Source organism: Dermacentor albipictus, chromosome 9 (assembly GCF_038994185.2).
Source record: "Dermacentor albipictus isolate Rhodes 1998 colony chromosome 9, USDA_Dalb.pri_finalv2, whole genome shotgun sequence".
In the NCBI taxonomy this organism is placed as follows: domain Eukaryota; kingdom Metazoa; phylum Arthropoda; class Arachnida; order Ixodida; family Ixodidae; genus Dermacentor; species Dermacentor albipictus.
Window position 1 is genome coordinate 87,981,310 of NC_091829.1, and position 13,074 is coordinate 87,994,383.

General features: G+C 43.5%; 1 protein-coding gene across 1 annotated transcript in view; it reads left to right on the top strand.

Annotated features, from left to right (window-relative positions):
• The window catches only part of GlcT (ceramide glucosyltransferase), a 93,210-nt gene that overhangs the window by 69,473 nt on the left and 10,663 nt on the right, over window positions 1-13,074 (top strand). Inside the window, exons 3-5 of the mRNA XM_065440798.2 lie at window positions 8,113-8,215; window positions 9,896-9,997; window positions 12,184-12,296. Of these exons, the coding sequence (XP_065296870.1) occupies window positions 8,113-8,215; window positions 9,896-9,997; window positions 12,184-12,296 (318 nt within the window). The remainder of the gene's footprint in view (window positions 1-8,112; window positions 8,216-9,895; window positions 9,998-12,183; window positions 12,297-13,074) is intronic.

Genomic DNA, 13,074 nt, shown 5'->3' on the forward strand with positions numbered 1-13,074 from the left:
TGGCCTTGCACTGCTGACCACAAGGTCTTGGGCTCAATCCCTGTTTCAGTGGCTGCATTCTGATGGAGGCAGAATGCAAAAACACTCATGTACCATGCATCAAGTGCAGGTTGAAGAACCTCAGGCAGTGAAAATTAATCCAGAGTCCTCCGCTACGGTGTGCCTCACCATCTGCTGATTTTTCTTCTTTTCTATTCTTTTTTCTTTTTTTGTTGTGTAGAACTCCAGAAATTTAATTACTTCTATCGCAATACATAGCACTTGTCCATACAAGTTAGGCCAACATTCTTTTTTCGATATGCACTGTGGATGCATGAATGGCCACTTGTGACGGGAATTACTTGTCGCGTTTGTCTTCCTGCCCCGTCGTTTTGTTGTCCCTGATCCATATGGAAATGCAACAACAGCTATGGAGTTCTCGGAGTAATCTTCACTTCTAGGTAATTCTGGGTGCATAAGAAATTAAATATGTATTGCGAGCCTCTCTCTCCAACACATCTGAAGGGGAACATGTCGGTGCAGGTCAGCATTAGAACGGGACACTAAAAGGAAAAATAAATTGAGTGGGAAAATTACCTTTTTGCAATACCAGAAAATAACACTCCTACCATGAGAGAAGGCTTAAATAATCCAGAAATGACACCAAGATTGGTGGCTTGAAGTTCCCACACGTTTGCCGTGACGTTATGGGATTTGACCGCGTCTGCTAGGGCCTAGTTAATTGTTTAATTGTTTATTGGTTAACACAGACTACATTGTGTTCTGAAGGAGCCAAAGACTGAACTTGGCAGGTTTCCAGAACTTCTACTGTAGCAACAACAGCGAAGATATGCGAGAAAATACATTTTACATCAGCAATGTCATGCTGACTTACTGGCACTGGGGTTCTGGCGCGATATTGAATAAAAGGGAACGTTCGGGCTTCGTTTTCTTTTCTGATACTCAACCTCTTGCTACAGAAAAAAACAAAAATGTACTTTTTATCAGTCTAAGCTGCTTTAAAGTTTTCTCTTTTGCACTGCTGCCAATTGTGATATACTTAAAAAACCTTTGCATTGCCTTAGTGTGTACACCAGTTGCATGTTTCTAAACGAAAGAGGCAATGCAGAAGTTGCGTACAGCTTAAGCTACAAGCTAAAAAAGCAAATTCCGCTCTAATTTTCTCTGCAACGCTGTCTTCTACTTTTCAGTAACAATCACCAGTACATGTAAAAATGTGCATTCATGTGTGTGCGTTCATGCGTGTAGCTCTAATGGCCTAGTCATGTGTCTGCTTGTCATTTTTAACCAAGGAGCCATCTGTGCTGTTTGATTACAGATAAATGAATAGGTAAGACAGCGGCTTCACGGCAGTCCCCGCCATTGCGGAAGCACACATGCCTTGAACTCTGCTTGCTCCAGATATTTTCGTGACAAGCTGTTTCAGTGATTGTTGGCTCTGGTTCAGACTGAAATAGGATTGGCATGCTTTTCTCAATGCGTCATTTAGAAGTTTACATATTTGCTGACCGTCGTGCTTACTGTCTGCTGTTTAGGGTAGACAAACCTGAGAGGCATGATAGGCTTGACTACGACAGGCAGTTTGAACGCTTTGTCCTGGACTGTGCAAACACAGCAGGCTAAGATAGCAAGATAGCGGGGTTCAAGGGGGGGGGGGGTGAGAGGGGGAGGCGTCAGCGTGGCGGGATGAGATAGTTGCTGCTTGCTGCGGCTCCCGGTGCTTTATGAGCATCTTGGCAAACTTGGTGGGTCCCTTGGCCTGACTTTTCTTCTGCTGGTTTCATTTCTTGAAGGTGTCGGCTACTTGGCGCTGTCAAAGAGCCAGTGCCGAGTGGGCATCTTGGTGTTTTCCTGCCAACCTGCCTGTGTTGAGTGGAACAGCTGACTGTTTTTTGTACGATGTCAAGGATGCATGTTTGTTTCACGCTGGAGCATGTTTCATCCCTCATCACTACATGAAAACAAAGAGCATAGACTACAAGTGGTTTAGAGCTTCACAGGGTGTTCTTTTTAGCTGCACCAAATCTTGAAAATAAGAGCAGTGTGAATCAGTCTGTGGTGGCTAGGGTAGCATTCAGGGCATGGAATCCACCAAGACCATCAACTACTATGCCAGGTTGTAGAAAATGAAGGAAAAAGTGTTCATTTAGCTTAGTTACACTGCTCCAGTACGGAAACCCACTCCATGCAGGAGCAAGTTAAACGTCTCTGTCGCATCAGGACCCTCTGTTTTCACTCTCGAAAAGTCTCTGCTTTTAATACTGTCGTCTTCCCTAGGCGAGTCGATTAGGAAATCTAAAGACGGTCGAGCAGCAAATCACAATTGTCGACTCCGTGGCGATACCACGCCCATGCTCACCGTAACCCGCAGTAACTCCACTTCCGAAGAAAGAGGTTTGTGACCTGTGGAAAGAAATCTGCCGGCGACACCTAGTTTCGTGGCAAAACTCGGGAGCTACACAAAGTGTCAAGCCGCAGATAGAATGCCGCTTTTGCCTCGCTTGCCATCAAAATTCTTGGTTTGTTTACAGAATCTTCATCACTGTTGCCTCCATTGACATTTGTGTCCTCTCCGCCTTAGATGGCTGTAGAAACGTTGCGAGTTGTCAGTTATGGTACGATCATCGTGTCGCAATCAACTGTGATGTATTTGTCAGCCGTTGCGCCCACTGATGCATTGCAACAAACAGCATGCAACTTAAGCGATTGCTGGAGCACTACAGCAGGGCTACCACTAATATAGGCATGCTCGTCAAGTATGTTGCTTGTGCCGCTGTTAGCGCAGATCACACCTTGGTGACACCTATGAAGGGCAGTGGTGGCATCACTACATGGAGTTCATTGTAAAGCAACAAATCAACCATCAGGGATGCCACATGCTTTTGTTGTACAGGCAAATTTGTTGTAGGTTTGTTTTCTTTGTTGTGGTTGTTGTTGTACTGGCATTCAGAATACATGTAAAAGAAACAAATTCTGCAGGGACATAAATCCTTTGTTATACAGGTCATTTTACTCTAGAGGCGTTTGTCGTAGAGGTGTTTGACATTATTAAGCAACGCCCTAGTAGCAGTTGGCATGCAATATTTGCCACAGCATCTCGGGAACACGCATTGTCTCTAATAGAAATGCTTTCTGCAGGAAGGTTGTCAGACTTAGGTTTAGTGCAAGGTTAAAAGACCAAAGGGAATCTTTAGTGTTTCGTGCAGGTGGTTACATTTTATGGCAAAGGTTGAAAGACTTCGTGCAGTCCCTGGATAAAGGTGTTAAGCCGAACAAATAAGTAAGCCTGTCAGAACAACCCCAGGTAAGCAGTGGGGCTGCCAAGACGAGTGGAATAGCTGGCCTAGCAACCCTAAAGAAAGGGGGGGAGGGGGGGACATCTCATTCCACACATTTAAGAAAATATGGCTTGCTTGAATTGAGGTGCATTTTGTACAGTGCAGTTTGTTGTCAAAGGGAGTGCTGTAACACGTGGCTCTCTTATTTCTGGCGCTTGAGCTACACGTTCTGGTTGAAGCAATGTCGATGCACTGCGCAGGTGTGTAAAAGGTGCCAGCTGATGATTAAATGATTAAAAATAAATTGAAATTAAAGATGAATAAATCACCTGCTGCAAAGCCAGGTGATTGCATGGTTGCTGGAAGGAAAGCTTGTGCAATGCTCTCGCTTGTTCTCTTTAGCAGCAGACGGCACTGTACTTGTATCTTCACGTCAAGTTCTAGTAGATTGCTGAGCTAGACAACAGGACAGCCTGCGTCTGTGTAGATTTCAATGTTGCGTTCTTCATGAACTACTTCAATATCTTAAAGTGACTCAGATTGCGGCTGTCAAGTGAAGATGGCAAGGTAGCTCTGTGTGAGATTCAGAACACACCTCGGATATCAACTTGGCAACTGGGGAGGCATTCTGCAAGAGTCCACCTAGTGGACTGTCCATTTCAGCCATTCCTGATTGGCTAGGGCGGTTCGTATACTCCTCGCTCGTACAGCTGCATCCAATCAGCAGCGGCCGAAATGGACAGTCCACTAGGTGGACTCTTGCAGAATACCTCCCCTGGTCGAACATAGCAGGCTTCTGTGGTGACATATCCCCGAGCTTTTTTGGTTTTTGTCTTTATGTTGAAAATTTAGCCCTTTCATAGACAAAGAATAAGGGGGACAACAAGTTTTGTCAACTGGCTTATTTCAAAAACACGTCTTAACTTACCAGAAAAAGAAAATAAAATAAAACGTTCCCGTGCACTTACAGGTGAAGCAAAATTGTTATAAAGCATAATAAACATATCCATCAACAGGGCTAAAATAAAGTGATACAAAATGTGATGCACGCAACTGTAAGTGGATATGTACACAGCATGCAAGTGTGTGCATATATTTCAGTATGTTAACCCATGTTCTCAAAACAAACCATCCGTTTGTACTATTCAGCGCACGGGCTCTCTGCATGGCCGTTCATTGACTGCTTAAAATGTTCGACATGGATCAGGGCCTACTTGGTCCATTCACTCCTGTTCTGCACTTATGATTAGGAAATTTGTCTTCGCAAACGCCGAGGATCATGGTGGCTGCACCAGCTTCTTGGCATGAAATCCCCCAAACACAAGCCATTATATGATAGCTATAGAAAGGCACTAAAGGGAAATTTGGGCTGCATCAGTAAATTACCCTCCAAAAATACTAAAAGAAAGGTACTTGCAGTAAGAAAAATGCAGGTGGTAACATTGCCTTGAGGTTCTCATGCCACCACAGTCATGATGTCATGGATTTTGGCGCTGTCTGCTCCGCGTGTGCTCTACATCGTAACATGCTCTAAAATGGTGTGCATTGTATTTGAAAGGAGCCGGAGAAGGAACATGGCAAGTTTTGGGAACGTTTACTGAGCCCAAACACGAAAAGACACTTCATAATTCGTGATGTTGCGCTGACGTACGGGTGCTGAGGTTTGGGTGTGAAATTCCGACGAATGTAAGCCTGACCTTCATTTTATATTACGATAATCAACTTATTATCGTGGAATGAACAAGAGCAGAGGTTTGGAAGAATATCTTATCAGTTTAAACTTATTTACTATTTCTCTTTAGTGTCTCTTTAGTGGCTTGGCATCGGTAAGCGTGATACTGTTGGCCGCTGTTTATCGCTTGCCTCGCCTGGGTTGCCCAAGTTTAGAGCCTTGTCACATGTGCTCGGGCCTCTTTCGAGAGCAAGGAGCAGCGCTGCAGAGTGCATTGTTTGCATCGACACAGCGACGGAGAGCAGATCAAACGATGCACGACAACCTGTCAGGCATGACGCGTGTCTGGAAAGCAAAACAAAGGAGCCTGGAGAAAATGCTTTGCAGGAGGGCAGATGTTAGTGACTGGCTTGTGGGTTGTTGATGTGTCACTCGCAGTGCTGTAATAAAAAAAAATCATAGAATGGCAAAGAATTCACTTGCAAAGCAGTGTTCAATGCAGTGCAAGGACAGTGCTTGCTGTTGGTTTTGATGGCATTATCGTGGCAATGTCCAACATGTCATCTTTGCTAGGCTGAGTTTGATACCTTAAGTGATTGTTGTAGTGTGGAAAACCTAACGCAAAGCCCATAGCAGCGTTCTTGATATACTGGGAGTGAGTGTTCAACTGAGAGTTCATGAAGCCAACTACTAATTAAATGCCTACTGCACTAATCAACATTTTACTTGAATAACATTTTATTTATTTTTAATGAATATACTCTTCCTGGTCGGAAATATAGGTGAACAAGTTATTTAAATTTTCCTTGATATTGAATGGTGTTTGGGCTTGGCAAAGTTGGTTATCGTGATAGCTTTGGTGGCTGTCACTGTGGTTTTACAAGCTTTCACATTAGTGAATTTGGCCTTTTCCAGCCATCATGTCTTATTACAGTGCAATATGAATACCGTCAATTGCAGGAAAGCCAGTAGTCATTGATGTCACTTTTTTCTGGTGTTTGGCAAAGTGCTAATGCAAAACTGTCAGGAGTCAGGGCAGTTGTGTGCTGTAGTGAAAACGTGCTACAAATTTTTAGTTAGCTTGTAACTGGCATTGTAAATTGGTACTTGATTAAAGATTTCTAATCTTGGTCTTTCAAGCACACTGTGGGCCAAGTACTGGCAATTCATAACCCCAGTCTTGCAGCAGTGAAAATGCAGTACTGTTTTTCCTACTCTTGCATTCTAACGGCATTATTATTATTATTATTATTATTATTATTATTATTATTATTATTATTATTATTATTATTATTATTATTATTATTTCAGAGCTCACTTCTTGTGTTGTGAGTTAGTATCAACCATTGTTACAATATTAGCTTGCATGACTCCAAGCCCTCTCTCTTTCTTTGCCTTCTTTATTTTTATTTATTGATTTTATTTTGTTTTATTTTTTATTACTTTTTTTCGTTGTTTACTCCTGCGTGTTATTTTGCATTTGCCTTCAGTTGCCTTCTGTGTATCTTGCATTTTGCTATTTCTTCTACCAGTCCTTGTAGCTTGTGTAAGTACACATTTCTAAGTACGCCCATACGAACGATTCATAGCTTTGCCTGTGCACTATAATAAATGCTTCATTTGTCATCATAATCATTTTCGTCACGAGTTATAATGTTCATGTCACCACAGCTCTGAGCATTTGGAAGCCATTTGATATAAGTGTTTTGCTGTTCCATTTTCCCCCATTAAATGATCCTGCCGCCACTAATTTAAGCCATTGGGAAACAGCCTGTTCTGTTCTCCGATCCCCGCTTTGAGGCATGCGTGATAAATTTAGCGACACCAACACACCCACCTAATTGTTTTCTGCAAACGTGCACTGCAAAAGATGTCCTCTTGCCAGAAACATTGACCCGACAGATAAAGGCTCACGAAGCCCTCCCAGAGTCCACGAGCTTATCACGTGCTAGAGACGAAGGGTGTCATCCCAGCAGACTCGAAAGCTGACGCCACGTTGTTGCGTCAGCAGGGCCGTGTTGTGCGGTCACAGCTTCCGCTGTCCGAAGCTCTGTAGGCTGCGACCGGCTTGCTCCCGTTGATGCGGGAGGTTGGTTGTTGGCGTAGTAGGCAGGCAGGGATGAGTGCCGTGGCAACCGGGTGCGGTGCTTGTTATGCATTTGCTCCGTGCAACTCGGTGTGCAGAGTCGCTGTTTGCCTAACTTGCTGGCTAGCCTGGGAAAGTGCACTTGAAATGTTGTGCATTTGTACAGGGCACAATCGTAGTCATGAGAGTCGTACATATGTAGAGGCAGCATGAAAACTGGAAGAAATGAACCAAGCAGTGATGTTGACATAAGCATGCATCCTAGTACCAGTTCACAAAAATCTCTTACTTGAATGAGACGATAGTGTTGCCATTTCATTGAGTATTGATGGCTGATATGAAATGCATAGCGTAGGTTACTGGTTCTCCATTATGAATGTGTTTGGTGAGCCGTTGGTCCACCTGCAAGAAAGGAGTGAAGGACAGATTTGGGGGTGTGTGCTGGAGGCATTAATGGCATTGAGAAGAGGAGAGCCATTACCATGACTACTTATTGCATTCTTTTTTAAACAAGCACATGTGTGTAACAAAATAAGCTGCAGTTTACTCATGACATAATTCTTTATCATTAATATCTGCTGCTGTTAGTGTCAACAAGTTAGATTTATGAACAGTTACAAGAAAGGTATGAGTTCACTGTGCTGCGTGTTGTCAGGTAAGAATGGAATGTGGCAAAATGCGCACAATCACGGAATTAACGGGGCTCCAGCTATACAGTCGCAAAATGACCGGACACCAGCCTCAATGTTAGTGAAGTATCGTTTCCTGTCCGTATTGTCACATTTTTTAATGAATATACACAATACATTCATTTAAAATATTACAAAGTTATATATTAGAATGAGTGTCCCCTGAAATATTTAGGTCTTGTGACTTTTCTATTTCAAGCAACCCTGCATCTATGCAGCAAAGACATGAATCGCGTGCCGGGACAACTTGTTTCTGACTCAGAGGTCTTAAAAAACTTCGGAACACCTGCTCCTCCAGGGTGTAACATTGCATAGTAGCACAAAGATCGTGGGAAAGAGCTGCTCCCATGTAACAGTGACTGTTATTGTCCTGTCTTGTCTTTGCAGTTTGAGCTTTTGTTCTGCATCCAAGATGAAGGGGACCCTTCCATAATGCTAGTGAGGAGACTCATGGAGAAACACCCGCTGGTCGACGCCAGGGTCTTTGTAGGTCAGTGTGCACCAGTCATCCTCCTGTGTCTTCTCTGTTTTCATGCCTGTGGCATACTGAGGTCAAAACTGATGTGCTGAACTGGTTTGTTTGTTTGTTTGTTTGTGTGCGTATTTGTTTGCTTGTTTACAAGTATAATTTCATCTTGAACAAGGTCATAAAGGTGGGAATCGAATGCAGTCATGGTGGAAGCAGACACAAACAATATAAGTTTCTTGTTGTGCGAGCGCAGAAACGACGAAACCATACCTATCGATCACAGTTTACAGAAGTGCATTATAATAACAAGGTAGAGCAGATGCGTCATCGTATTTAGAGGACAGACACAGCATGTTTAAATGCAACAACCTTATCAGATAAGGCACTGGCAGCCAAAGCATTCCACTCTTGTATTGTACGCTGAAAAAATGAAGCTATAAATGCTTGTGCAGGACCAATAAGGCAGTAAAGTGTGGAAATAACAGTTATAGGATGTGCATATTAACAACGGCTAAACATATTTCCATGTGTAAAGACACAGCAGCCCTTTACACAGACTAAAATACTTCTACGGGAATAAAATAGCCAAGGTTAAAATAGAGCAATGCACAGCATAGAGTGCAAGATTAAACAGCATGAGCACTAACCTGGAACTAAACTTACCATGGGAAATCGTCACTTAACACACATGTGTGCATCAAGCCTATTTGCACATATTTTTTTTTATTTATTGTTACTGTTGCTCAGTAACAGTCTCTATTGCAGCAATATCGTCATGTCTTCACTTACACGCTTTGGCCCACCGGTGAATGGACAGGAAATGCATCCAAGCTGTAAATAAACCAAGGACATCAAGTTCATTCAGTGCAACAGTAACATATGGCACGCAGCCGATTGAACAACACAGTTACGTTGGGCCCTAGCGTCAAGGTTCCTACTGTCTCCCAAGATAGGCTGCTTCTTCTTCCACCAAAACTACAGCAGGTGCACTTACACGGCACAACCTATCTTTTGTGTATCAGCCGACTTCGTTAAATCCTGTGCCCACCTTTCAGTAGCCCGGTGCAACATGCACGAGTCTCGTGAAATCGGGGACGAGAGCCTCAAGTAAGCTGCAGTGCGAGGGCAGATCTGCTACACTGTTTGTGATCGAGGGCACTGCATGTTCTCATAGCTTGATCACATTCTCATAGCATCCCAATCACATGCGGCCACATGTGATTGGGATGCGGTAAACCATGACAGTTATGCATGCCACTAATTGCTTGGTATGCAGAGTTTCAAAATAACGTGTTTTAGAAGCTTGTTGTTTCAAAATTGCCTGTTTTAATTGCTCAGGATCAGGATAATATAATCATTGTATTATGGTGCCGTTCCCTTTTGCACTTCTACAGTGGTCCAAGTGAGGTTCCGCATATGCTATCGCCAAGATTGGCTTGTGGTGAACGGTGGGTAATGCGAAAGAAAAAGGGTCGAACGAACGGAATCGTTACATTGTACTGGCCCCGATTTCTTAATCTTTTCTGCCATGACGTAAGCTCCACGTGATGGCACGTCTGCGGTGTGTGTTGACCAGTCTGCTTGTGCGTACATTGTGGACAGGCCAGCACTAAAAGCTTTTGTCATTTCCTGTGGCAGAAACAGCACTTTTGCCCTGAGAGAGTTGTGGTGTAAGCCATACTTTCTGTTTCTTTTACCCAGGGGGCTGCCCTGTTGGGGTGAATCCCAAGATCAACAATATGCAACCAGGCTACGAAGCTGCCAAGTATGAGCTCATCTTGATCTCCGACAGTGGAATTCGGAGTGAGTGCTCTCGCCTTTCTTTGAAAACATTGTAGTTGTTGTCGTAAGCAACAGTGCATTAAACCCATAAAGCCTAGACACCATTCCACATGAAAAAAAACTAGAACAACTTGTTTGTCTTTATTTTTGGCCATAGAGGGTTGGGTTCATAAAAAATGTGAGTTGTTTCTTGATTATATATGTGAATGCACTAAATAGTATCATAATCATTTCTTACCATTCTATCTACAACTGATACTTGCTCCAGCGTATCAAAAACATTACTGTGAGCCAGGAACATTTCCTGCATTTAAGTAAGAGTTTTGTGTTACTGAACTCAGCATAGCAAAATGGTACATAAGGCTTTGTGGGGTTAAGAGTGTATGGGGTTAAGGTTAATAGGGTTAAGGGGTTAAGAGTGAATGGGGTTAAGGTTGCAAGAGCTCACTGGTTGTTGTTGAGTGCCTCTGATGCATTTGGCCGTCCAGCAAAGCCCTGCGTGGAAGTATATTGTGCAGTTGGCACCAAATCCTTACAGGGCACTATAAAGCTGAGTATTACCTGAGCTCTGGGCCCACGTTCTGCAATTCAGATGTGCTGCATTGACTAGCGTATGCCACCAACATACCCACTGATAGCAAGACCTTTTATGGACACTTGCGACAAGGCAAAATAGGCTACAGCATTTGCAACTATTCAAGACGTCCACAGAATGCCTTTTTGTGGAAGTCTAGAGGACGTCTTGCGACAGATGGTCGAAAGATGCTTTTTTAAAGAAATACGATGCAATATAGCATTGTATTATATTGCTGGTTGCTATAAGAAACTGGGCTTGAACTTCAGCTTTTTCACAGAACCCACATCCCGCAATCTTTTGACATTGGCTGCATGAAGTATGTTTCTAATACCCTAGTCAGACGGGCGAACTTGGTGACACTGAGTGCAGCTTGCCTCAGTGAATGCCACTTTGACAGCACGCTGCCCGACGGAAAAAAAGGAAATGTCATTTGGGATTAATGGCAGTGCTTCAGTAAATCAGCCAGCAAGTTATGTAATGGGTCATTTAAGCAGTATTTGCAAAGTGACATTAGCATAATCATCACGAATGAAGACGTGTTGCATGTTTAGAAGCACTGAGAGTGACGAAGCATCGTCATCTAAAAGAAAAAAACAAGGCTGCTTTTGTTGGCACAAGCAAAATGGCAGTTTTCGTGAGTGGAGATGGCTTCCAGCTTCTGAAATCGACAAAAAACTGACTTCAGAATTAGTGCCAACCCTGCACCGAGTACTATTGTACTTCATTTTTAAGTGCTGTCATCAAGGCTTGTACACACTTCGACATAGCAAAACAAGTTTGACGAATGCATTCACACGCGAGTGTAGAACGCCTGCAATAGAATTTTACAGTGAGTGTCGCTAAAATGTTCCGTGTGACAGCCCGTGAATGAAATTAAATGCAAAGTGCACTCACTGTAGGAGAAACTCGTAAATACTTGGGTCAGATGGGAAAATTCAGTGACGCTTTGGCGACGGGGTGTGTACCATCGTGCTACGGCGTGGCTCATAATCGTATTGTGGTTTTGGCGTGTAAAACCCGACAATTTAATATAACATTCTGAATGACTATTCTGTTTAATAGTGTCAGAGCGAACATTAAAAAGGTTTTTATTTATTTATTTATTTATTCATTTATTTATTCATTTCCTCAAAGGTCTCTGTTGAGACATTACATGAGGGAGTGGGGAGTTAGTGACAAAGAGATACTACAAATTACAAAGAGATATTTCCGATGAGTCGCTTGAATGCAAGTGGGTCGATGATAGTGGCAACTTCGGTGGGCAGGCCATTCCAGTCTCGTGTTGTGCGCAGAAAAAATGATTGCTGAAAAGTAACAATATGAGCTTGTGGGGGATATACTGTATTAGAGTGACTGGTGCGGGCAATGCGATGTGCTCTTTTTATGTACGGGTTGTCAAAAGGCAACCCGTACAGTTTTTTGACACCCGTTTTTTTTTTTTTTTTTTTGAAACCCGTTTTTTGACAGTGCACAACACAATGTGCTAGGGGTATCAGGAGGATGTTCCTTAGACGTTATTTCGGAGTCGGTTTTAGAGCGAGTCATGCCGCTTATTTTCGCTGGTGTTGAGTGGTCTGTCTGCTTGTTGGCCCGAATGCGTGCTCATCAGTGGGGGGCAACACATTTACAGTGAAGGAGGACACGCTCCTGGACATGGTGCTGACCATGGCGGACGACGTGGCCCTGGTCCACCAGATGCCTTTTGCCTGTGATAGAAAGGGTTTCCCGGCCATTTTAGAGAAGGTCAGTGGTTCATCACCGTCTCGCAGTGCAGTGGCTCCTGGGCATATGTTTGCATAAATTCTCTCTCATAAACATTTACAGAAGACAAGAGTTAAGTCTCGTTCAGTAGGAGCTGCAACAACGTGGTGCTCGCAGTTGAAGGGGCCCCAGGACCGCATGGGGGTGCCGGCATATCAAAAATTGATTTAATCAATAACACTAATTCAAACGATGCTCAGTTTCTAATTTTTCTTATGTCAGTGCCGCTGTGCAGTCTTGTGTCCTCTCCAACCAAGGGCACCACGAGGAGCTCGTAATAAACGCATCTGTGCATAGGAACTGAAAGTTGGCCAAGTTTGTATGCAAGCCTGTTTGTATTAATACAGTGAAAGCTCGCTAATTCGAACTTCAATAATTCGAATTTATGGATAATTCGAACTGTACGATTTGGTCCGGCCAAGCTCCACAGAAGTCTATGTATAAAAAAGTCCGTTAATTCGAACGCGAGAAGGTTCCCTCACGGATAATTCGAACTACACTCGCCTGGCACACGGCCAGAGAAGTGCGCCTACTGCCTACACACAAGGCTGTATTGCCTCGGAAACGGAGAGAACGGCGAGAGAAGGCAAAATCGGAGAAAAATCTAACCGACGCGGGGTCAGCCAGAAGGCAGCGGCGGCTGCCGCCTCTCCGTTCTACGTAACCTCCGAGACTTCTTGCCCCTTGCGAATTTTGGAGCCTTTGCAAATCTTTTACAGCTGATAATGTTGTGCGGAGATGGCACGGCAAGCTCCAAAAC